The sequence below is a fragment of the Sorex fumeus genome, unplaced genomic scaffold, assembly GCF_029834395.1.
Source record: "Sorex fumeus unplaced genomic scaffold, SorFum_2.1 ptg000122l, whole genome shotgun sequence".
Lineage (NCBI taxonomy): Eukaryota > Metazoa > Chordata > Mammalia > Eulipotyphla > Soricidae > Sorex > Sorex fumeus.
In genome coordinates this window covers 11,908,787-11,932,904 of record NW_026606179.1, presented here as the reverse complement: position 1 = coordinate 11,932,904, position 24,118 = coordinate 11,908,787, and the positions used below count along the sequence as shown (strand labels likewise).

The 24,118-nt window shown below is 55.5% G+C and overlaps 1 protein-coding gene across 1 annotated transcript in view; it reads left to right on the top strand.

The window, feature by feature from the left end:
* GRIN2D (glutamate ionotropic receptor NMDA type subunit 2D) overlaps positions 1-23,865 on the top strand; it is a 37,514-nt gene extending 13,649 nt beyond the window's left edge. The window contains 13 exon segments of the mRNA XM_056137141.1: positions 331-542; positions 786-954; positions 1,526-1,679; positions 3,569-3,694; positions 3,877-4,106; positions 6,023-6,183; positions 21,082-21,269; positions 21,427-21,659; positions 21,813-21,899; positions 21,901-22,083; positions 22,085-22,389; positions 22,391-22,586; positions 22,588-23,865. Coding sequence (XP_055993116.1) covers positions 331-542; positions 786-954; positions 1,526-1,679; positions 3,569-3,694; positions 3,877-4,106; positions 6,023-6,183; positions 21,082-21,269; positions 21,427-21,659; positions 21,813-21,899; positions 21,901-22,083; positions 22,085-22,389; positions 22,391-22,586; positions 22,588-23,154 — 2,811 coding nt within the window. The 3' untranslated portion in view covers positions 23,155-23,865.
* Positions 23,866-24,118: the final 253 nt, after the last annotated feature.

Below are 24,118 nucleotides of genomic sequence, written 5' to 3'. Positions count from 1 at the left end.
TTGCCCTTGGGAGGACCTACCTCCTACCTCCCCATCCCCGCCCCCGCCCCAGCCCTGAGCAAGCCACCCCCCCCCCCAGGCCCACATCCTCAGCGCCCCTCGACGGCTCTGCAGGGGAACTGAGGAGCCCAGACCCTTACTTAAGTGCTGGGGGAAGAAGACCTAGGCCCCTGGATCCGAAGGGGCATCTGGGCCCTTTGGGGTGGTGGAGATACCTTGACTCCTGGGTCTGAGGGAGAAGCTTGCAGCACCAGCTCTGAGAAAGGTGGGGCCTGAAGGGCTCGCTGGAAGGTGCCCCCAGAGAGCCGGAATTCCCTTCTCTTGGACAAGGTGGGCAGCTGGGAGCAGCAGACCCTCCGCCTCAAGTACCCGCTGTGGTCCCGCTACGGCCGCTTCTTGCAGCCGGTGGACGACACGCAGCACCTCATGGTGGCCACACTAGAGGAGCGGCCCTTTGTCATCGTGGAGCCCGCCGATCCCATCAGTGGCACTTGCATCCGGGACTCTGTTCCCTGCCGCAGCCAGCTCAACCGCACCCACAGGTGACAGCCAGGGACCCAGGAGTTTCAGCTTCAAACCCCCTCTCCCTGCAGGCCGGTAGTCCCGGCTGCTGCTTCCTTGGGAGCCCGGAGAGCTGTCTCGCTTGGTGTCCAGAACCAGCCTCCGAGCCTCAGTTTCCCCAGAAAGTGCTCACCAAAATTTCAGTAGCAACCACACAGTCATTTTTGGGGAGAGCCCAAGGCGGGGGCACCCCCAGTGTCTCCAAACTGCCCTACTCCCCGCAGCCCCCCGCCAGATGCCCCCCGCCCAGAGAAGCGGTGCTGCAAGGGCTTCTGCATCGACATTCTGAAACGGCTGGCGCACACCATCGGCTTCAGCTATGACCTCTACCTGGTCACCAACGGGAAGCACGGGAAGAAGATCGACGGTGTCTGGAACGGCATGATCGGGGAGGTTAGGCCAGGCCAGACCAGGAGCCGCACAGGCTGGGGCAGGGGCCTGGGGACGAGTTCGGGGGAGGGGCGGGAGCCGGCCCTGGGGAGGGGCGGGGCCGGGCGGGGCCCTGGAGCGGGGTGTGCCCTGATGGGAGGAGCGGAGCCTCTAGTTGCAAGGCGGGTCTTATGTGGAAGGGCGGGGCCTAGGGGCAGGATTATGCCAAGGCCTGGCGCGTTAGGGGAGGGGCAGAGGGTGTGGCAGGGTGTTGGACCCCCCCTTCCCCCAGGTCCTAGCGGGTGGGGCTCTTGGAAAGTGCTGGAAGAAGGCCTGGGTCTGGAGGGGCGGGGACAGAGGAGGTGGGACTAGGAGGGGCGGGCCCCCCGGGGCGCAAAGCTTCTGAGGATTGGAGTTAGGGTAGCTGGATTCAGGGTTGAGACCCCCCCCCAACTCTTCCTATTCCTGTTCCCCAGTTCTCATCTGCACGGGCCTTGCTCGGCTCTCCCACTTGTGTCCTGCGGTCCTGTCCCCCTCCTCCTGTGTGTGCCCGGGCTCCGCGCGGTGCCCTTACCTGTCCCTCGCCCTCACACAGGTGTTCTACCAGCGCGCCGACATGGCCATCGGCTCCCTCACCATCAATGAGGAACGGTCGGAGATCGTAGACTTCTCCGTACCCTTCGTGGAGACCGGCATCAGTGTGATGGTGGCACGCAGCAACGGCACCGTGTCACCCTCGGCCTTCCTCGGTGAGCTGAGCCTGGGTTGCCAAGGCAGGGAACCGCTGTCCTCAGGCAGACCTCCAGGGCCCTGGGGTCAGAAAACCGGAGCTCCTTCCCTAGCATGGCCTGGACCTGTGGGCTGGTCTTGGTGAGGGGACATCCCTTCCCGGTCTGTTTCCCAGTCTGCAAAACGGGAGACTTCGTTTCCCCCACCAAACGCGATTTTACTGTGTAGCTAAGCAAGTCTGAATCGTAGAAAACTTCTGGTGCTCAGCATGCTAACAGGTTTGGTCTTCACAGAAGGATCCCCCAGAGTGGGCCCTACAACATCCCGCCTTTCCCTAGCCATAAATAATTATGGATGCAAGGGCTGGGATGGGAGCTGCAGCCCCGCGCTCCATCCCCTACACCACCAAACACAAACTTAGATTCCATTAGGATGAGATTGGGGATGGATAGTAACAGGAACTGGCTCATCCACCCACAATGCAGCTCCCAGACCTCCCTGTTCTGTGGGGACAGAAATCAAGTGGGCCTCATCAGGACTCAGAAGTAAAGGCGGAGGGCCGGCGCAATAGCACAGTGGGGAGGGCATTTGGATCAAACCTAGGTTCGATCCCCAGCAACACATAGGGTCCCCCCAAGCACTCAAGCACTGCCAGGAGTGATTCCTGAGTGTAGATCCAGGAGTAACCCCTGAGCACTGCTCAGTGTGGCCCCACAATTTTTTTAAAGGAAATTAATAGAGAAGTAGTGGTGAGGAGGCGAGGTTGGTGGGTGGGGCCTCTGCTGATATACCCCAGCTCTGTGTGAACTTGGAACAGCAAAGACAGCAGCCTTAACGTGAGAGATGTCTGGGGTGTTTGTGGAATAGATGCGGTCTAGGGCCAGAGAGAAAGTACAGATGGTGAGGTGCTTACCTGGCATGTGACAAACCTGGTCCAGTCCCTGGCACCTCAGATGTTCTCCTGAGCACCACCCAGGAGTGATCCCTAAACACAGCCAGGTGTGGCCCCCAAACCAAAGAAACATACCGGGTCTGTAAGACTGGAGGAGGGGGTGGGTTAGAGATGGGTGCAGGTGAAGACTGGGAGGGTCAGAGTTGGGGGGCATATCTCAGTAGAAAAGCTGGGTTTTGGGGGGCAGAGAGATAGTACATGAGCAGGACATTTGCCTTGCATATAGCTGACCCAGGTTTGATCCCTGGTGCCCCATATGGTAGAGAGTATTGCACTACCAGGAGTAGTAGTGCACTACTAAGAGTAATCCCTGAGCAAAGAGTGAACAGTAAGCCCTGTACACAGCCAGGTATAACCCCCCCCCCACCCTTTAGGAGAGTGGGATTGGGCTACACCTAGTGGTCCCCAGGGATGCTCCTGGCTTTGTGCTGAAGGTCACTCCCAACAGTGGTCTGGGGACCATTTGTGGTGCCAGGGATTGAACTGGGGTGCAAGGCAAGTGCCTTAACCCCTATGCTACCTCTTTGGTCTCTGCTGAGAGGGATCAAGCTGAGGAGGAGGACAGGAGCCCGGCTGAGCGGGAGAAGCCCTGTCCTCGAGACTGCTAGGAGCTATGATGGGCAGTTTGGGAGGGAGCCGGCCCCGGGGAGAGGGCAAGGCCTGAGCTGGATAGGGAGAAAGGAGGTGAGGGAACAGAGACTGGGCAGAGGATGGGAGTGGGGCTGACCTGGCGACTCCTACGGGAGCCTGGCGCTTGTTGTCAGGCCGCGTGTGGGGCGCCATGCATCTAGAGGAGAGGCATATTTGGGTGGCCGTCTCCCATGGGCTGTCCTGTGAAAGGGGCAGAGTAGCCCTGCGCCAGATCTGGGCCATGCCTCCTTGCTCTGTCTGTGCCCCGCACCCCCAACCCTTGGCTTGGCTGAGCCGGGACCACATGCATGCCCCCTTCTCCCCCAGAGCCCTACAGCCCTGCCGTTTGGGTGATGATGTTCGTTATGTGCCTCACCGTGGTTGCTGTCACTGTTTTCATCTTCGAGTACCTCAGCCCCGTGGGCTACAACCGCAGCCTGGCCACAGGCAAACGTGAGTCCCCTGCCCTTCCCTTAGAAGCCCAGGGACTGCGGCTAGAACTACACTCCCATCAGTCCCTGAGGTAGAGTTCTATTGCCACCTCGGGTGAACAGAACTGGGAATTGTAGTTCTAGCTGGAACTGCCTTGAGCAGGCAAGAACTGGGCTCCATGTCCCCCTCCTGGCCCCCTGCAGGCCCTGGCGGCTCGACCTTCACCATCGGGAAATCCATCTGGCTGCTCTGGGCCCTGGTGTTCAATAACTCGGTGCCCGTGGAGAACCCGCGAGGTACCACGAGCAAAATCATGGTACTGGTGTGGGCCTTCTTTGCCGTCATCTTCCTCGCCAGCTACACAGCCAACCTGGCCGCCTTCATGATCCAGGAGGAGTATGTGGACACGGTGTCTGGGCTCAGTGATCGAAAGGTGTGTGGGTGGCTGGGACAGGCCGGGAAATAGCTGAACTTGGGGGAACAGGGGTATCTTCCCAGAAGGAGATTCAGGGCTGTGTAACAGACTATAGTGGCAGAAGGTGGTGTATGTCACTCCAGGAACTATTTAAACCTGCCCCTGAGACTGGCACTTGGCAAAAAACTGGGATGAAGGACTAATATTTGAAATTGCTAATCCAATGCACACTGATTCTCTTGGAAAATGCAAGAGAAATGAGTCAGCAAATCTTCCCCACCCCCACCCCAGAATGAAATTTAAAACCACGACATGCAAAATTCAGACCCAAAGTTCTATGTTACTAGGTTTAATCAACATAAAATCATTCTGTCAGAGCCAGAGAGAGGTAATACAGCTGGGAAGGTACTTACCAGCAATCAGCTGACCTAGGTTCTTGCCCCGACACCCTATGTTTCTCTGAGCACCACCAGGAGTGATCCCTGAGCAGAGCTGGGTGTGGACCAACACCCTCCAACACTTCTCCTCCAAATAATCATTCTCTCTCATTGTGCTAAAGTCCTGCACTCGTCATCTCTGTTCTTCCCTTCTCCTGCACTAAGGTTCTTTCTGGAACTGGTGATCTGTGGAGCAGATGAAAGGATGCTGAGGTGGAAACGGTTAATTGGGTGTCACGAATGCTTGCCAGGAGGAGAAACCAATTCTCTGGATTGCAGCAAGCATTTATTTATTTACTTTTTTTAATGGATTGGGACAAAACAGCATAGAAAAATATTTGCGTCTTACATAATGAGGGTGAACAAGCTTTGACCAAATTTTTCTTTCCATCTTGTATGCACTTGCCCCCACAGCAGCACACACCTCTCTGGCTCTATCTGTTGCTAAAATGGGGAACTCTTGCTGGAGGGATCATGCATACCCCTGCCCCTCAACCTGTATTAGCAGCCTTGGAATCTCCTGGGACCCAGCTCGTGAAGGAATAATGGCTGGGGGGTGGGGGAGTGGGGGGCCTGAACTCTGGCTGAGTGCAGCAGTCAGTTCAGGGGTCTCTGTACTAAGTGCACCATGATTGAGCCACACTGGGTGTATCATGGTTCAGGATTTCTCCTGAAGGACCGGAGCGATAGCACAGCAGGTAGGGTGTTTGCCTTTCACGTGGCCGACCCAGGTTCGAGTTCCAGCATCCCCTATGGTCCCCTGAGCACCGCCAGGAGTAATTCCTGAGTGCATGAGTCAGGAGTAACCCCTGTGCATCTCTGGGTGTGATCCAAAAGAAAAAAAATTACTCCTGATAATGTCTACCTGGGTATCTGCATACACATCTGGGCACAGGTGTCTAAAGAGCTGCTGGGAGACCGGAGGAATAGTACAGCGGGGAGGGTATTTGCTTCGCACAAGGCCGACACAAGTTTGATCACCCACATCTCATACAGTACTTGAGCACCACCAGAAGTAGTAATTCTTGAGTGAAGAGCCAGGAGTAATCCCTGACCATCACCAGCTATTACCCAAAAAGCCAAAAATATAAAAATAAAGACCTGGTGGGGACCAGAGCGATAGTACAGCAGGAAGGGCATTTGCCTTGCACGCAACCAACACGGGTTTGATCCTCGGTATCCCATAGGGTCCCCTGAGCACTGCCAGGAGTAATTCCTGAGTGCAGAACCAGGACTCACCCCTGAGCATCATTGGGTGTGACCCAAAAAGCCAAACAAATAGATAAATAAATAAAAAACTACTGAGGTCCCTGGCGGCTGGTGGGGAGAAACGTGAATTCCACAGCTGACTGGCAGATCCTTGTGGGCCAGGGCATCCACCCCTGGTGGGCTTCCCCAGAATGGAGCAATTGGGTGGATGGAACACATCCTCTGCATGGATGCCCGTGGATGGCAAGGGGAGGGGCCCCCTCCTGATTCCCCCCTGTTCTGCCCCAGTTCCAGCGGCCCCAGGAGCAATACCCACCCCTGAAGTTTGGGACAGTGCCCAACGGGTCCACGGAGAAGAACATCCGCAGCAACTACCCCGACATGCACAGCTACATGGTTCGCTACAACCAACCCCGCGTTGAGGAGGCGCTCACGCAGCTCAAGGCAGGGTCAGCGCAGATGTGGGCTAGGGGGCTGGTTTGGGGGGGGCCTGAAGGTCTGTGGTGAGGCACCCCAGGTTATTGCCTCAGCCTCAGAGGGCAGCAATTGGGGGTGGTAGCTGGGAAGGGAGAGGTGCGTGAGGGGTCAGTGAACCCCATTTCCAGGAATTGGGGGCCTTGTGATTATGTTGGGAAAGGGAAACAGCCCCAGCTGATTCCAGGGCCAAAATGTCTAAGTTTGAATTGTGGCTCTGCACCTTCTTAGCTGTGTGACCTTGAGCAAGTTATTCAAGCTCTCTGAACCTCTGTTTCCTCCTCTGTAAAATGAGATTTATAAGGGGACCCAACTTGTAAAGTTATAGGAAAGATTCATCAACATTGTTTTCTTGGGGGCTGGAGCGATAGCACAGCGGGTAGGGCGTTTGCCTTGCACGCAGCCAACTTGGGTTTGATTCCCAGCATCTCTTATGTTCCCTGAGCACCGCCAGGAGTAATTCCTGAGTGCAGAGCCAGGAGTAACCCCTGTGCGTCGCCAGGTGTGACCCAAAAAAAGAAAAATATATATATTGTTTTCTACATTGTTTATTGTAATTCACATTGATTGGCAGTTCCTGCCTGGGCGCTTCACAGGTGTTGGCTGCTATTATGCTGGTTATTAGTGTTGAACTCTTGGAATTAGCATTTGGATCATGGGGGGCTTAGTGGGGAGGTGTGGAAGTCACTTACTGCGGTAACCCTCAGTAGTGCTAGCCTAACAGATTGTCCTGTGGTACTGCACAGGCCCAGTGGCACTCTGCTCGGCCATGCTGGGATTGTGTGACATGGGCTCTTGCCACACTGAGGATAGAGCCCAGGGCTGAGGGAACACTCCAGCCCTTCCACTATCTCCTAGTTCAGGATTAGGGTGGATGGGCAGGATGACCACAAACAGTGCTCCAGGGCTCAGCTCTTAGTGGCAGCAAGTTAATGTATGGGTCTGAGGGCCATACCTGGTAGTGCTCAGTGCCTTCTGGGCTGCTCCCTGTGGCACTTGGGGAACCACATGGTTCCAGACATCAAACTGGCTGGGCAGAGGTTCAAAGGGTTTTGCACATGCTTTGCTTGTGGGAGCCCCAGGCTCGATCCCCAGCGCTATTTGGTCCCTTGAGCACCACTGACTGTGGCACAGAAGCCAAAGAAAAAGGAAAGGAAAAAGGCCATCTAGATGTGGAGAGCAGGATGGCGTCTCTGGGTCAGAGAGAGAGTGCGGTGAGCAGAGAGCACCTGCCTTGCACACAGCCAACCTGGGCTCAATCCCTGGACCCCCTATTCAGTCCCCCAAGCCCAGTAGAAGTGATTCCTGAGCACAGAGCCATGAGTCAGCCCTGAAAACTGCTAAGTGATCACAAAACAAAAGTAGATTAAGGGCTGGAGTGATAGCACAACGGGTAGGTCATTTGTCTTACATGTGGCCGATCCAGGTTCGATTCCCAGTACCCCATATGGTCCCCTGAACACCACCAGGAGTAATTCCTGAGTGTAGAGCCAGGAGTAACCCCTGTGCATCGCCGGATGTGACACAAAAAGAGAAAAAATAAAGTAAAGCAAGTCTCCAGGAGGCTGGAGAGAGAGTACAGTGGCTAAGGTGCTGGCCTTGTACATGGCTGACCAGGGTTCAAGCCCTCATTCCCCATAAGATTCCCCCATGCCCTGCCAGAAGTGATTTCTGAGCACAGAGCCAGGTATGACCCAGAATCCATCCCCCCTCCAATAAAACAAAGTTGGGAGGAAGCGATAGTATACCTGGGAAGGTGTTTGCTTTGAAAACGGCTGACCCAGGTTTGATCCCCAGCATTCCATAGCACCACCAGGAGTGATTCCTGGTGCAGAGCAGGAGTAACCTGGAGCATTGCTGAGTGTGACCCAAAAAGAAAAGAAAAGGGGGCTGGAGCGATAGTACAGCAAGTAGGGCATTTGCCTTGCACCTGGCCGACCCAGGTTCAATTCCTCGGCATCCCATATGGTCCCCTGAGCACCACCGGGAGTAATTCCTGAGTGCAGAGTCAGGAGTAACCCCTGCTGAGCATCACTGGGTATGACCCAAAAAGCTAAAAGAAAAAAAGGTGGAGTCCCCAATGCATTGGATTTCCTGCTTAGATGACTACATTGACAAACATCAAGGCTCTCAGTCCAGGAGGCAGAAGGCTCAGAAACTCAGCTGACAGGTGAGAGGACCCAACTCTGTTTTCCCCCTCCCAAATTGGCTTTTTTCTCCCAGCTGTTCCAGCTGCCTGTATTTCTGGGCCTGGAATCACACAGACTCTGCCCTCAAGGTATCCTGTCCTGGTCCTACCCCTCTTCATCTTCCTTTCAAGGATGTGGGCAGGGGAGAGGCCTCAAAGGGCTGGAGCACCAGCTGTACATGCAGGAGCCCTGGCGATACAAGGTCCCCCACACTGAACACAGAGTAGCCCCTGGGCACGCTGGGTGTGGCCCAGGCCACATGGGTCATCTGTGTCATCTGCCTATCTCCAGTTCCTTCATTTACTCACATTTGCCCTGTGAATCATGTGACCACAGATTCCAGGTATTAGAGTGTGGCTATTTGGGGGGATCACTACTCTGTCTACCACTGGTTCCCAGATCTCCAAGGGGGGTGTGAACTCTGGGCCCTCAAAGACTTGTCTGCCTGGGTAGGGGGAGGGGCGGGGAGTTTGCAAAAGCTTGGGGATGACCCCTTATCCAAGTAGACCTCGGTGCATACTGCATTTGTAGAATCATGGACTCAAAGAACAGGGAGAAAGGTTTAACTAGCCGTCCATCCCTCTGTCCATCCATCATTCATCTATCCATTCACTCCTCACTCATACATACATCCACTCACCCATTCATCCATCCATCTGTTCATTCATCCATCCATTCGTCTATCTGTCCATCTATCTATCCTATCCGCCCATCCATCAATCCATCCATTCTTCCACCCATCTATCCATCCATTCATACATACATTTGTCCGTCCACCTGTCTGTCCATCCACTCATCCAATTCACTCATTCATCTGTCCTTCTGTTTATCCATCCATTGATCTGTCTGTCCATCCATCCATCCATCCATCCATACACAGGTATTCATTCTACACCTCTGCTGTTTTAGGCTCTGCCCCAAAGCTCTGAAACCACATTGCCTTGAGTTTCCCACGGGCAGGGGAGTGGGCACAGAGACAAATAGGGTTGCCTAGAAAATCCCTGGCGTCAGCCTCTCACCCTGGGAGATGTCTCTCCAGCCAGCTACAGCTTCCTCACTCCTCTGCTCCCCTTCTCTCCAGAGATCCCTTCAACATACACCTTTTTCCTGCCACCCAGGGCTTTGAGAGTCAGGATCCTCCCCCCCCATATCTCCTCTCTCTATTGTTCTATTGAGTCTAGAAGTAACCAGGTTAAAGGCGAATGTTCCTCCTCCCCTCCCTGCTCATTGCTGCTGTTCCAGACCTTTCCTCCAACTAGTAGGTCATTTTCTCTACCAGAGCTACCACTGCCGCCACCTCCTCCTCCTCCCCTTCCCCTTCCTTCTCCTCCTCGTCTTCTTCCTCCTCTTCCTGTACTTTCTCCTCTCCTCCTTCCATGTGCCTTCCATTGTCTTCCCATTCCCAGATGTCATCTCTGGTCCCCCTCCTCCTTAAGACATCTCTAGGGGGCAGAGTGATGGCACATTGGGGAGTGTAAACCCTGGGCATCACCAAGTATGACCCAGAAAGAAAAAATATATATTAAAAAAAAGACAGCTCTGCAGGGGGCTGGAGCAATAGTACAGTAGGGAGGGTGTTTGCCTTGCATGCATCTGACCCAGGTTCTCTCTCCAAAATCCCATGTGGTCCCCAGAGCACTGCCAGGAGTGATCCCTGTAGATAGGGTAAGAGCCCTGATCATCACTAGGATGGCCCCAACTCCAAAAACAGGCTAGCTCTATATAAGACTACCTCCACCTAGGGCTGGGGCAATAGGACAGTGTGTAGGGCACACCTTGCACACGGCTGACCTGGGTTCAATCCCTGGCATCCCATATGGTCCTCCAAGCCCACCAGAAATGATTCCTGAGCATGACCAGGTGTGGCCCAAAAATAAAAGTGGTGTTTCCAGGCTATTCTTCTTTCTTTCTTTTTTCTTTACTTACTTTCTTTTTTTTTTTTTATTGAATCACTGTGAGATACAGTTACAAAGCTTTCATGTTGGAGTTTCATACAATGATCAACACCCATCCCTCCACCAGTGCACATTCTCCACCACCAATGTCTCAAGTATTCCTCCCCCACCATCCCAGCCCTTCCCTTGCCTCTATGGCAGACAATTTTCCCCATACTCTCTCTACTTTGGGGGCTATGCTCCTTTCAGAGATTTCTGCAGACCCAGGGGGATTTCTCTGGGTCACGCTGGTTCCAGGTTGCTCTTTGACGGTTTAAATTCCCTGGTCCAGAGCGTCTGAGTGTGACCCCCCCCCAGCTCCAGACCCCAGTGATCAGAATTGGACCCCCTCCTCCCTAAAGGCCCCCCCAAGGCACCCATGCCCTGCAAGGTGGAGCTTGGGGAGGGGCGGGACTTGGAACATGGAGTCCAAGCTCCGGGACCTATAGCCGAGGGCAGGAAAAGGAACTGGCTGGCAAGGGAGAGAGAGTACAGACATGCAGCAGACCCACTTCCAGGTACCACCAGGGATTACTCCTGAGCACAGAGCCAGGGGAGACTGACTTCCTGAGTGAGTTTCTGAGATGGCCCCCACACCCCAGCCCCTGGGTTCTCTCTCTTCCTTATCCCCCCAGGATCATCTCTTGGCCTGCTGACTCATCTCCCTTGTTTCCGCATTTCCTGCTGAGGGACTATCCTCAGCCCTCCCTTCCAGGAAGGCTTCTAGGAATGCACCCGCCGCAACTACATGGGGACTTCCCATATACCCAGGTGTCAGGTCCCTGAGTTTAGCTGACAAGATGGCAGACACTCAGGGTTCCTGAGTTTCTGGATCTCCTTGGATCTCCCTGTGACTGAGTTTGGGGCAGAGTGAGAGGAGGCAGCAGAGGAGACCAGCCCCCCTTCGTGTCCCTGTCCCTTTGGTCAGAGATGCTGCTCCAGTGACAGGCTTTCCTCACGGAGTCTCTGGGCAATCTACCACAGGAAACTTCTGCCTTCTCACAGGGCACCCTGACACCAACTGGGTATCTGTATACAGAGTGTGGACATTTGCTCGAGCGGGCCCAGTAACATCTCCATTGGAGACTTTGTTGTTACTGTGTCTGGCATATCGAATACTCTCGGTAGCTTGCCGGGCTCTCCGAGAGGGGCGGAGGAATCGAACTCGGGTCGGCCATGTTGGCTGCATGCAAGGCAGACGCCCTACCCGCTGTGCTATCGCTCCATCCAGAGTGTGGACATACGCAAATTTATATGTGGTGTTGTATGTGTGGCATGGTCACATGTGGATACACATGTGGTATATAGGTAAACAGAGAGGGCAGAGACATGGTACAGTCAGGAGGGCGTTTGCCTTGCACATGGCCAACCTGGGTTCTATCCCCAGCATCCATAGGGTCCCCAAGCACCACCAACAGTAGTTCCTAAGTGCAAAACAGGAGTGAGCCCTGAGCACAACCAGCTGTGCCCCCCCCCAAAAAAAACTAAGCCAACAAAATACATAGAGACAAAGGGATAGAACATGCCTGGCCTGCACCACGTGGTCCCTTGAGTGCTGGCGGGAACAACCCTGGAGGAGTGGGACTGCAGCATCTCCTTAGGCCTCAGCACTGACATGCCAGCCTGAGGTTGAGAATCAACAGCATTGGAGTGATAGCACAGCAGGTAGGGCATTTGCCTTGCATGCGGCCAACCCGGGTTCGATTCCCAGCGTCCCATATGGTCCCTGAGCACTGCCAGGAATAATTCCTGAGTGCATGAGCCAGGAGTAACCCCTGTGCATCGCTGGGTGTGACCCAAAAAGCAAAACAAAATGGGCTGGAGTGGTAGCAAAGCGGGACAGCGGGTACAGTGTTTGCCTTGCACGTGGCCGGCCAGGGTTCGATTCCCAGCGTCCCATATGGTCCCCTGAGCACCACCAGGAGTAATTCCTGAGTACAGAGCTAGAAGTAATCCCTGAACATCGCCGGGTGTGACCCAAAAAAAGAAAAAAAAAGAATTTTTCAGATGACTTGAGGGATGCTGTTCATTCTTTTTTTTTTTTTTTTGCTATTTTTTGGGTCACACCTGGTGATGCTCAGGGCTTACTCCTGGCTCTGCACTCAGGAATTACTACTGGTGGTGCTCAGGGAACCGGGGGACCGTATGAGATGCAGGAGAATGAACCCCGGGTAGGCCACATGCAAAGCAAACACGCTCCCTGTTGTGTTATCACTCCGACCTGAGCAATTGGGAAGATTACCCCCCACAAGCAGCATGCATATACACATGTATATGTGTGTGTGTGACAGTCGTGTATGCTAATGTAACACATATGTATATGATACAAGAATGCATAGATATGAAGAAGGGATTTCAACCTGGCTGTGTGACTGAGCCCAGCAGCCCAGCCACCACATTCGTGACCTCACGGGGACAGCAAGAAACATAGAATCACAGCCCTGGATTCCGTCCTGAAAGTAGTAAGGACTCACAAAGGATCCCCCCTTTTTGGTCTCTCTGTTCTCTCTCTTTTTCTTGGGGGGCACACTCTGCAATGTTCAGGACAGGCTATTACTGGCTCTGTGCTCGAGTGCCACTCCCAGCAGTACTCAGGAGACCTTGTGTTTGGGGGACTGAACCCTGGTTTCCTGCATGCAGATCTGCGCACAGCACGTTAAACTCCCCCTCTAGCGCCTGCCTTGGTGTTACCTCTTGCTCTCATTTCCTGCTGCTGGGGCTGGAGAGATAGCTTGGGGCAAGTAAAGGCACTTGCTTTGCACGCAGCCAACCTGGGTTCGATCCCCGGGAACTCATAGGGTGCCCCTAGCACTACCGACAGTGAAATCCCTGAGCACCCGCAGGTTAGGCTCAGCTCCACCCCCCAATAAAACAGTGTGTGTGTAAGACTGTGTGTGGGAGGGTGGCAGGGTGCTAGGGATCAGGGCCCCAGCCTCACACACGTGAACAGGCGCTATACCTCTGAGCCATACCCTGTGTCCCCCAAGATTATTTTCCTGAAAAACCGTGGTTTTCCCCCAGTCCCCAGGGACCACTGTCTTTGTCTCATTTGCTTGTTTCTCTCCTTGTTGCAAAGTTCCGCACTTGCCTGAGAACTTCTTGTGTTTTTCACTTCCAGACTCTCACTTGTCCCAGACTTAACTGGGATTCAGTGCCTTCCACTTCCCACACTGATGTCATGTTTCCATGTTATGACAGTAAATGCGCCCACATGTGAGGCACCCAGGAAGCCACTGGCGACTTTCTCCTCCTACACAATTCTTTGTTTTTCCTGAACTTAATGATTGTTATTTATTCCCTTTAAGTTGCCTAGCGGCTGGATTTTTTTGGTGCTTTGTGGGTTCCAATTTATTTTTCGGTTGGTGGGCTTGCACTACCTCTGCATTCTATCCAAATGAATCAAGCATCTCTCCTTCCCTTAAAAAACTTTTTTTTTTAATTTTGGGGCCGCACCTTGTGGTGCTCAGGGCTTACTCCTGTCTCTGCACTTAGGGATCTCTCCTGGTGGCTCAGGGGACCTTATGGCGAGCTGGAAATCAAACCTGGATCAGCCTTGTGCAAGCAAACACCCTCCCACACCCCCACCCCTGACATTCTCACTCTTAATGGTCCATCAAAACCAGATGGTGCATCTGGCTGGGTATAAAATTCAGGATAGAAGTTTGTTTCCCTCCAGAATTTCATTTTTACATATCTTTCATTTGGGGGGAGGGCCATGCCTGGCAATGCTGGGACCAATAGTGGTCCTTGGGGGGGACCATGTGATGCCAAGGATCAAACTTGAGGCTCCCACCTGCAAAGCATGTGCTCTGGTCTTTTAAGTTGTCCCATCATTTTATTTTTGGCTTGGTTTGGGGGCCATACCTGGCAGTGCTCACCATTAACTTCTGCCTCTGTGCTCAAAGATCATTCCTGGTGAAGCTTGGGGATCACATGGGATGACAGTACTCAACCCCAGTCAGTCATATGCAAAGCAAACCCCCCCCCCCCCCCGCCCACAGTATTATCACTCTGGTCCTTATTATGTAGCTTTTGTTGTTGGGCCACATCCAGTGGTGCTCAGGGCTTACTACTGTCTCCACACTCAGGGATCACTTCTGACGGTTGCTTGGGGGACCATATGTGGTGTTGGGGATCAAACCTGGGTCAGATGCATGCAAGGCAAGTGCCTTACCCACTGTACTGTTGTTCTGATCCTTCTCCAGAATTTTCTTTTCTTGGGGCTGGAACAATAGCTCAGCGGGTAGGGCGTTTGCCTTGCACGTGGCCGACTCGGGTTAGATTCCCAGCATTCCATATGGTTCCCTGAGCACCGCCAGGAGTAATTCCTGAGTGCAGAGCCAGGAGTAACCCCGGTGCATTGCTGGGTGTTACTCAAAAATCAAAAAAAAATGTTTTTTCCGGTTTTGGGGACACAACTTGTGGTGCTTAGGGGTTACTCCTGGCTCTGCACTCAGGAATCACTCTTGGCAGGGACCCTATGGGATGCCAGGGATCGAACCTGGGTCAGTCATGTGCAAGGCAAGTGTGCTCCCTGCTGTACTAACTCCCTGGTCCCAGGCCTTCTCCAGAATTTTCAAGGCATCACTCCATTTTCTTCTCATCCCAGGATCTCTGTTGGGGAAATGCAATATTCTATCTCTTGAGCTTGCGTGTGGCCAATTCTCTACCTCCCTGTCCTCTCTCAGCTCATTTCCCAGCAATCTTGCCCCCATCAATTCTGTGCTGGGACTTGCAAGATATCCTCACTATATTCATTCTGGGAAATTCTATTTTCTCTCTTCCTCTCTCCCTCCATTCCCTTCTTCCTTCCCCTCCGTCCCCTCCTTCCCTCCCTCCTTCCTCTCTTTGCTTCCATCTTTCCCTCTTTTTCTCCTTCCCTCCTCTCCTCCTCCCTCCCTTCCTCCCCCTTCCTTCCTTCCTTCCTTCCTTCCTTCCTTCCTTCCTTCCTTCCTTCCTCTTTTCCCTCCTTCCTTCCCTCCATACTTCCTCCCTCTTCCCTTTCTTTTTTGTTTCTGTATTTCCCTCCTTTCCTGCTTTCCCCCTTTCTCGCCTTCCCTCCCTCTCTCCCTCCCTTTCTCCCTCCCTCCCTCCCTCCCTCCATTCTTTCCTTCCTTCCTTCCTTCCTTCCTTCCTTCCTTCCTTCTCTCCCTTTTTGTTTTGGGCCACACCTGGTAGTGCTCAGGGCTCCTCCCAGTGGTGCTCCAGGGACCTGGCTGTCCTGGGGACCAAGCCTGAGCCTCCAGCTCAAGAGCCTGTGCTCAGCCCTTTGCACTGTCCTGTCCCCTAGTCTTTCTGCCACCATTTCCGCCTCCTGCACACACCCCCACCCCCACGTTTCTCTCTGGAACTCACCGGTCGTGGGCCTTCCTGAACATTTCTTTCCTCCTGTCTTTGCCTCTTCTTCATTCATCCCTTGATCTTTCTGTTCTGCTGCTGTTGATTTTTAGTATTATCCTTCACCCTTTTGTGAAGTTGGCCGTTTCTGCTGGTGTATTTTTAATTTCTAAGAATTCTATTTTTATAATATTTTATAAGCTGTGCAGAATCATTCTCTAGGGCCCTATTTCATGATTTCTTATTCACAATTCAAAATAGTATCTTGCTTTGTTTCTCCAAGGTTATTAATGGGAATTGGACCGTGGTTTGGTTTTTACTTTTCTTCTCTCTGCATAATGTTTTTTCCAAGTCCCCACCCCCTCCTAATTTGGTTTAGTTTTGCTTTTTAGGGGGCCGCATTCCACATCCATGACAAGCACCTTAACTTCCAGATTATCTCTCCAGCCTTTTCTATTCCTTTTATGTCTTTCTTTTCCAGGTTTTTTTTTTAATTAAGGCACCTTAATTTCCAAAATTATTCATAGTTGGATTTCAGGTGTAGGGTGATCCAGCACCTGTCCTGCCACCCTGTATTGGATCTTTTTTTTGGGGGGGGGTCACACCCGGTGATACACAGGGGTTATTCCTGGCTCTGCACTCAGGAATTAGTCTTGGCGATGCTCAGGGGACCATATGGGATGCTGGGACTCGAATCCAGGTCTGCTGCGTGCAAGGCAAATGCCCTACCTGCTGTACTATCGCTCCAGCCCCATATTGGGTCTTCTTGTTGCAGTGATGCAAGGTGTGCAAGGTGGAACCCAGGCCTCACCATTTGAGCCACATCCCCTGCCCTTGCCCCTATCTGCTCTGTTTCTAGCTTTCTTATTAGAGGTACTGTGAGATATCCAGGAATTCTGGGTATCCTGGGTATTCAGATACTCATTTGGGGTGAGTTGTGGTTCAAGCCTCTTGGAAGTGGCAGGCTGGTGATCATGTGACAAGGGCTGCTGACTCAGCTTAACAGCAGGTGACCTGTCTGTCTGAACTTTCTTTCTTCTTTTTTTTTTTTTTTTTGCCTGTGCCAGGGGTTGAATCCAGGGGCTCACACATGCAAGCCAGGCACATTCCTTGACCTGGGCCATTTCCATAAGGAAATTCCAAGTATCCTTGTTCTTTAATCTCCTTCCTCAGGTCACACCTACTTGTGCATGTGGCTCTCATTTCTTTTTGGCTTTTGGGCCACACTCCTAGCTCTGTATTTAGGGACCTCTCTTGGGGGGCAGGAGAACTAGCCCATGACTGGAACCTTGCCACAGGGGAGAGAGGGAAGGCTATTAGGACAGAGAAGGAACCACTAGACAGTGACTGCTGGATATAATCACTCTGGATAAGAACTGACTGCTGAGAGAAGGTAAAGGGATAAACATAATAACCCTTCAGTACCTGTACTGTATGCCTCTGAACCTCCTTATCATGGGAGTTGGTATTTCAGGGAGGGTGGGTTCCGCTAGAGCGATAGCACAGGGCTGGAGCAATAGCATAGCGGGTAAGGCATTTGTCTTGCATGCGGCCAACCTGGGTTTGATCCCTCTGCCCCTCTCAGAGAGCCCAGCAAGCTATCGAGAGTATCTCGCCTACACGGCAAAGCCTGGCAAGCTCCCTGTGACATATTTGATATGCCAAAAACAGTAACAAGTCTCACAATTTGTGAGACGTTACTGGTGCCCGCTTGAAAAAATGGATGATCAGGAAGACCCAATACCAATACCAATACCTGTATTGTAAACCATAATATGAGAGAGAGAGAGAGAGAGAGAGAGAGAGAGAGAGAAAGAGAGAGAGAGAAAGAAAAGTGACTGCCATAGAGGCAGACTGTTTGGGGGCTGGTGGCAGAAGGGAAACTGGGGACATTGATGGTGGGAAATGTACACAAGAGAAGGAGCCAGAACCATAGCACAAAGGGGAGGGTGTTTGCCTTGCATGAGGCCAATGTGGGATCAATCCCTAGCATGCCATATGGTCCCTCAAGCACTACCAGTAGTAATTCCTGAGTGCAGAGCCAGAAGTAACTTACCCCTGAGCATCGCTGGGTGTGACCCAAAAAGCCATAAAATCGAAAAAAATAGTTCACTGGGGAAGAGATGGGTGTTGGAACATTGTATGGCTGAAACCCAATCATGAACAGCTTTGTCACTGTTACTTCATGCAAGGCAAATTCCCTACCTAGTAAGCACCTACCTGCAGCACTAGCTCCAAAGCCCCCATGTTGATGAATGTCTCATTTAGACTGGAACAAACATGAAAATGAAGAGCGGAACCCACTCTCCCTGAAATACCAACTCCCATGATAAGGAGGTTCAGAGGCATGCAAGTACGCATACATTCATTCCCTCTTCCGTGGAGGAAAGGGCCAGAATCTCTCCCTTGGGGGTGGGGGTAGGGACCAAGGATGCTGTGGCACCAGCAGGCACTCAAGCAAGCCCAGAATGATCTCTCCAGTATTTTAGTTCTTTGTTGGGCACGTCTGTCCGTGTTTCCCACTTTATACTTGGTTGCCCACAGCAGTTGGTCAAGGTAGACTGCATTGGCCCTGAGGCTGCTGACCATGGTGGTACCTCTCTGCAAGGGTTGGATTTGCAGGCCAGAGCCATCATACAGGGGGTAGGGTGCTTGCCTTGCATGCAGCCTACCCGGCTTCAATCCTTGACACCCTGTAGGGTACTCCCCCAGTTCTCCAGGAGTGATCTCTGAGTGCAGAGCCTGGCTAATCCCCAAGCACCTCCAGGTGTGGCCCCAAAACAAAATTAAACAAAAGGGATGGAGGGGACCAGAATAATAGCACGTTGGTACGACACTTGCCTTGTACGTGGCCGACCTGGGTTCAATCCCCAGCACCCCATATGGTACCCTGAGCCCTGCCAAGAGTGAACCCTTAAGCATGAAGCCAGAAGTCAGCCCTGAGCACCAGCAGATGTGACCCAAAAACCAAAATAAAAACAAAAAGAAATTTCAAAAAAAAAAAGAATGAAGTTTTCTGGGGCTGGAGAGATCGTGCAGCTGGTCGGGCTCTGGGCTTGCACCTGGCTGACCTGAGTTGCATCCCAGCATCCCATAGGGTCTCCTGGGTGGAGTCATTCCTGGGTGCAGAGCCAGGAATAACCCCTCAGCATCACTGGGGTTACTCACACTAGGTTGCAGTAGCAGAGCTTGCCATTATGCTATTTGCGGTCACAATCTTCAGCTGAGTTGCTAGAATGCAGGGCCAGTTACGGTGCTTACCTTGCACGTGGTCAACCTGGGTTGTATCCCTGGCACAGCTGGGTGTGCCTCCCGCAAACAAAAGAGAGCTGCTTAGACACACTGCTTGCAGTGTGCATGGGGGGAGGCACTCAGACATGTCAGCAGTGCTGGCTAGTGAACTCTCAGCCTCATGCTTGCAAGGTGAGCACTTTGCCACCAAGCCATCCCCAGCAATGAGTACAGTTTTGAGTGTGTGCAGATCCAACCCAGTGTGAGAGCCATGCCTTGCTTCGCTAGGCAGGACCCTTAACCTTTGCTCTCACCCCTCCCACTCCACATTTCAGATCACAAAAGCTGAAGGGGGGGGCACAGTGACACCTCAATGTGCTGGAGTGCACGCGTGGCATGTGGGTGCCCTGGGGTCCATCCTGGGTTCCACAGGGTTTCCCTGAGGACTTGGGGCTGATCCAGGAAGCACAGCCTCCTCGGGCTCTCGAATTAAACTGTTGACACCATTGGCCAAGATGCACCAGTGGGACACCCGGGGCCTCCTGAGCACTTCTTGGGAATCCCACAAACCCTCCCTCCCTTTATAAAGCAAAGTTGAGAAGGAAGGACCCAAAGCATGGGTCACAATGTAGCTGCAGTGAGAGCAAATCCCCTAAACCTCCCAGCAGGGCTGAGAGAGCTGCGCCCCATGCAAGCCATGTGCTCATCAGAGTGAGGGATCCAACGGTACCCAGGTCTAGGTAGGGTCTAGTGAGTGCCCAAGGCCCTGTATGGCCACCAGCGTTTTTTAGGACCCATGTGCTTCTGTGTGTGTGTATGTGTGTGTGTGTGTGTGTGTGTGTGTGTGTGTGTGCTTCCAGCCCCTCTTTAAAATGGGAAGGGGGTAGGAATGGAGTGATAAGACAGCAGGGAGGGTGTTTGCCTTGCATGCTATTGACCCGGCTTCCAGTAGTAATTACTGAGGGCAGAGCCAGTAGTAGCTCCTGAGCATCACTGGGTTAAGGCACTTGCTTTGCATGTGGCTGACTCAGGTACTATCCTCAGCACCCAGGGTCTCCTGACCCAGACTGACACACAGCCATCAGCCACAAATGCAACATAATTTAAATGGGAGAGGGTGGCTGGGGATGTGACTTCAGTGGCAGAGCCCAAGGTTTTCATGGACAGGCCCTGAATTACATTCCTGCAACTGGCTGAAGAAGCTCCTATTTAAAAACTAAATAATAAAATAAACTGTGGGAAGGACTAATGAAAGGGTTGGCTCAAGAGTTACTTGGGGGGGCTGGAACGATAGCACAGCAGGTAGGGTGTTTGCCTTGCATGTGGCTGATCTGTGTTCGATTCCCAGCATCCCATATGTTCCCCACAGCACTGCCAGGAGTAATTTCTGAGTGTAGAGCCAGGAGGAACCCCTGTGCATCGCCGGGTGTGACCCAAAAAAAAGTTACTTGGGACCAGTGAGATAGCACAGTGGGGTGGGCGCTTGCCTGGCATGTGACTAACCAGGGTTTGCCATCCCATCCCTGGCACCATATATGGTCCCCAAGTCAGCTAGGTGTGATCTCTGAGAGCAGAGCTGAGAGTTAAGTGCTGAAACTCCCAGTAACCCAGGAGGGGGGGAAAAAAGGTGACTATTGTGTTACTTTTGTGTTACTTATTTAGATTTTAAAAGGGGGGGAGGGGGAGGAGGGAGTCGGTGCTCTAGAGTGACCCCTGGTGGTGCTTGGGACCATATGCTGTGGTGCTGGGGAACTGACCCCTAATTGGCTGCAGTGCAAGGCAAGGCACTTGCCCCTGTACAATCTCTCAAGCTCTAATTTAAAGCCTTTCTTTGGGTTTGGGGCCACAGACTACAGAGCTCAGGTGCCTCTTGGGAGTTATGGCCTGGAGAGCGCAGCCTCCATGCTGCCCCCCCCAACAGTTCCAGCTGCCTTCAGCCCCCACTGGGCACCAGAGCCAGCCCACATTGGCTTTGCAGCTGCCCTGCAAGGAAGGGACTGCAACTGTGTCCGTGGCACAGACAGAAACTGAGGCACGGGAAGGTGCAGTGAATCACTCCAAGCATCCCACCCGGCGATCAGAGCCTGCAGGTTAGGGCTGTCCAGGGTTTTGAGCTGGGTGCCAAGGGCACAGGGTGGGACTGGCCTGGCCCCTCCCGCCCACTCCACTCCACACCCCGCAGGAAGCTGGACGCCTTCATCTACGACGCAGCTGTGCTGAATTACATGGCCCGCAAGGACGAGGGCTGCAAGCTGGTCACCATCGGCTCGGGCAAGGTCTTCGCCACCACGGGCTACGGCATCGCCCTGCACAAAGGTTCCCGCTGGAAGCGACCCATCGACTTGGCGCTCTTGCAGTTCCTGGGGGACGGTGCGGCGCGCGGGGACGGGGACGGGGCGGGGGGGGGGAGGGGGAGGCTGGGAGCGGGGTAGACAGGCGCCCCTTGGACGGGGCACCCGGGAAGAGGGTCCTGCGTGCGGCGCTTGACCGACCGGTGTGCCGGCCCGCCGCCCCCCCCTCTCCGCAGACGAGATTGAGATGCTGGAGCGGCTGTGGCTGTCAGGGATCTGCCACAACGACAAGATCGAGGTGATGAGCAGCAAGCTGGACATCGACAACATGGCAGGCGTGTTCTACATGCTGCTGGTAGCCATGGGCCTCTCCCTGCTGGTCTTCGCTTGGGAGCACCTGGTGTACTGGCGCCTGCGCCACTGCCTGGGACCCACACAGCGCATGGACTTCCTGCTGGCCTTCTCCCGGGTACGGAGAGGGGGCGGCCGCGCGGCAGTGGGGTTCAGGTCAGCCCCCAAGGGCAGTGATCCGGGGGCGCGGTGCTGCGGGATGGAGTGGGGGTGGGCTCGGGTCCCCCGGCGGCCCCGCGCTCACCCCGTGCTGTCCACCCCTACCCCGCAGGGCATGTACAGTTGCTGCAGCGCCGAGGCCGCCCCGCCGCCCGCCAAGCCGCCCCCACCGCCGCAGCCGCTGCCCAGCCCGGCCTACCCCCCCGGGGCGGCCCGCGCCGGGCCCCGCGCCCTACGTGCCCCGCGAGCGCGCCTCCGTGGACCGCTGGCGCCGCAGCAAGGGGCCCGGGCCGCCGGGGGCCGCGGGCCTGGCCGACGGCTTCCACCGCTACTACGGCCCCATCGAGCCGCAGGGTCTGGGCGTGGGCGAGGCGCGCGCGGCCCCCGCGCGGGCCCGGGGGTCGCCCGCTGTCGCCGCCGGCCGCGCAGCCCCCGCAGAAGCCCCCGCCCTCCTACTTCGCCATCGTGCGCGACAAGGAGCCTGCCGAACCCCCCGGGGGCGCCTTCCCGGGCTTCCCGTCGCCCCCCGCGCCCCCCGCCGCCGCCGGGCCCGGGCCCGCGGGGGCCGGGGCCGTCGGGCCGCCGCTGTGCCGCCTGGCCTTCGAGGACGAGAGCCCGCCGGCGCCCGCGCGCTGGCCGCGCTCCGACCCCGAGAGCCAGCCGCTGCTCGGGCCCGGCGCGGGGGGCGCGGGGGGGCGCGGGCGGCGGCGCCCCGGCGGCGCCCCCGCCGCGCCGCGCCGCGCCGCCCCCCTGCCCCTACCTGGACCTCGAGCCGTCGCCGTCCGACTCGGAGGACTCGGAGAGCCTGGGCGGCGCGTCGCTGGGGGGCCTGGAGCCCTGGTGGTTCGCCGACTTCCCCTACTCGTACGCGGAGCGCCTGGGGCCGCCCCCCCGGCCGCTACTGGTCGGTCGACAAGCTGGGGGGCTGGCGGGCCGGCAGCTGGGACTACCTGCCCCCGCGCGGCGGCCCGGCCGCCTGGCACTGCCGCCACTGCGCCAGCCTGGAGCTGCTGCCGCCGCCGCGCCACCTCAGCTGCTCGCACGACGGCCTGGACGGCGGCTGGTGGGCGCCGCCGCCGCCGCCTTGGGCCGCGGGACCCCCGCCCCGCCGCCGCGCCCGCTGCGGCTGTCCCCGGCCGCACCCGCACCGGCCCCGGGCCTCGCACCGCGCGCCCGCCGCCCCGCACCACCATCGCCACCGGCGGGCCGCGGGGGGCTGGGACTTCCCGCCGCCCGCGCCCACCTCGCGCTCGCTCGAGGACCTGAGCTCGTGTCCCCGCGCCGCGCCCGCGCGCCGCCTGACCGGGCCCTCGCGCCACGCGCGCCGCTGCCCGCACGCCGCGCACTGGGGGGGGCCGCCGCTGCCCTCCGCTTCGCACCGCAGACACCGGGGCGGGGACCTGGGCACTCGCCGGGGCTCGGCGCACTTCTCCAGTCTCGAGTCCGAGGTATGACGCGGCCCCCCTCGGTCAGCGCAGGCCACGACCCGAGGGGGCGCGCGCGCGCCCCGCAAGGACCCCCGCACGGCGGGTTGGGGAAGGAAAAGAAAAGCACGGAGCCCGCCCGACGCCCCGCCTGGAAGCGGTTGGAGGGATATGGGGGTCCCCCACATCTCGCCCAGCCCAGGACTGGAGAGGGCGGGGATCTCGCAGCCCACTGGACTTCTTTTTTTTTTTTCTAAAACCCGACAAGGGCTTTTTAACGTCACCAGATGGGGCGGGGGGTGGGGAGTCACGCCACGCCCGCGCCCCACCACCGCGCCAGGGCCCGCGGCCCCACATCACTGTGCAGCTCCCCGGCCCCAGCCACGCCTCCGGGGAAGCCCGTTTTTAGACCTTTCTCATCCATCGGGACTCAAAACTGTGAGATGCGTTCGCCAAACTGTGACCCCAGACCTCGGCCCCGCCACACAGAACCACCCCCTCCGACCCCAGACTGTGACTTCCGACCCCCCAAAATTATTATCGGACCCCAGACTGTGACCCCGACCCCAAACTGTGACCCGAACCCCAGACTGGGCCCCGACCAGACTGTGACCCTTGACGTCAAACCGTGACACCGCCCCCTGACCCCTACCCTAGATGGTTTTTACCAACTTGGACCTCGGACACGTCTTTAACGGAAGCCCCTTCTCCCCGCCCCCATTGGACATCCTCGCCCCTGCCCCATCCTCTGGCCAAAACTTCCCTGTCAAACTCACTACTGGGCCTCAGGTGCCACCAACCACTTTCTCTCCGAAACCAACCCTTATCTGTGACCGGCAGTGATGAACCAGCAGACCCCCAAGAAGCCTCCTCTCCCCAGATCTCCAGCCGGGTCTGGGGCTGGGGGGTGGAGGAGAGGGTCTGGGAGTCTACCACCCACCCAATCACCCTTCCCACTCTCCTGTTCCACATCGCAATGTTTGGAATAAATCAT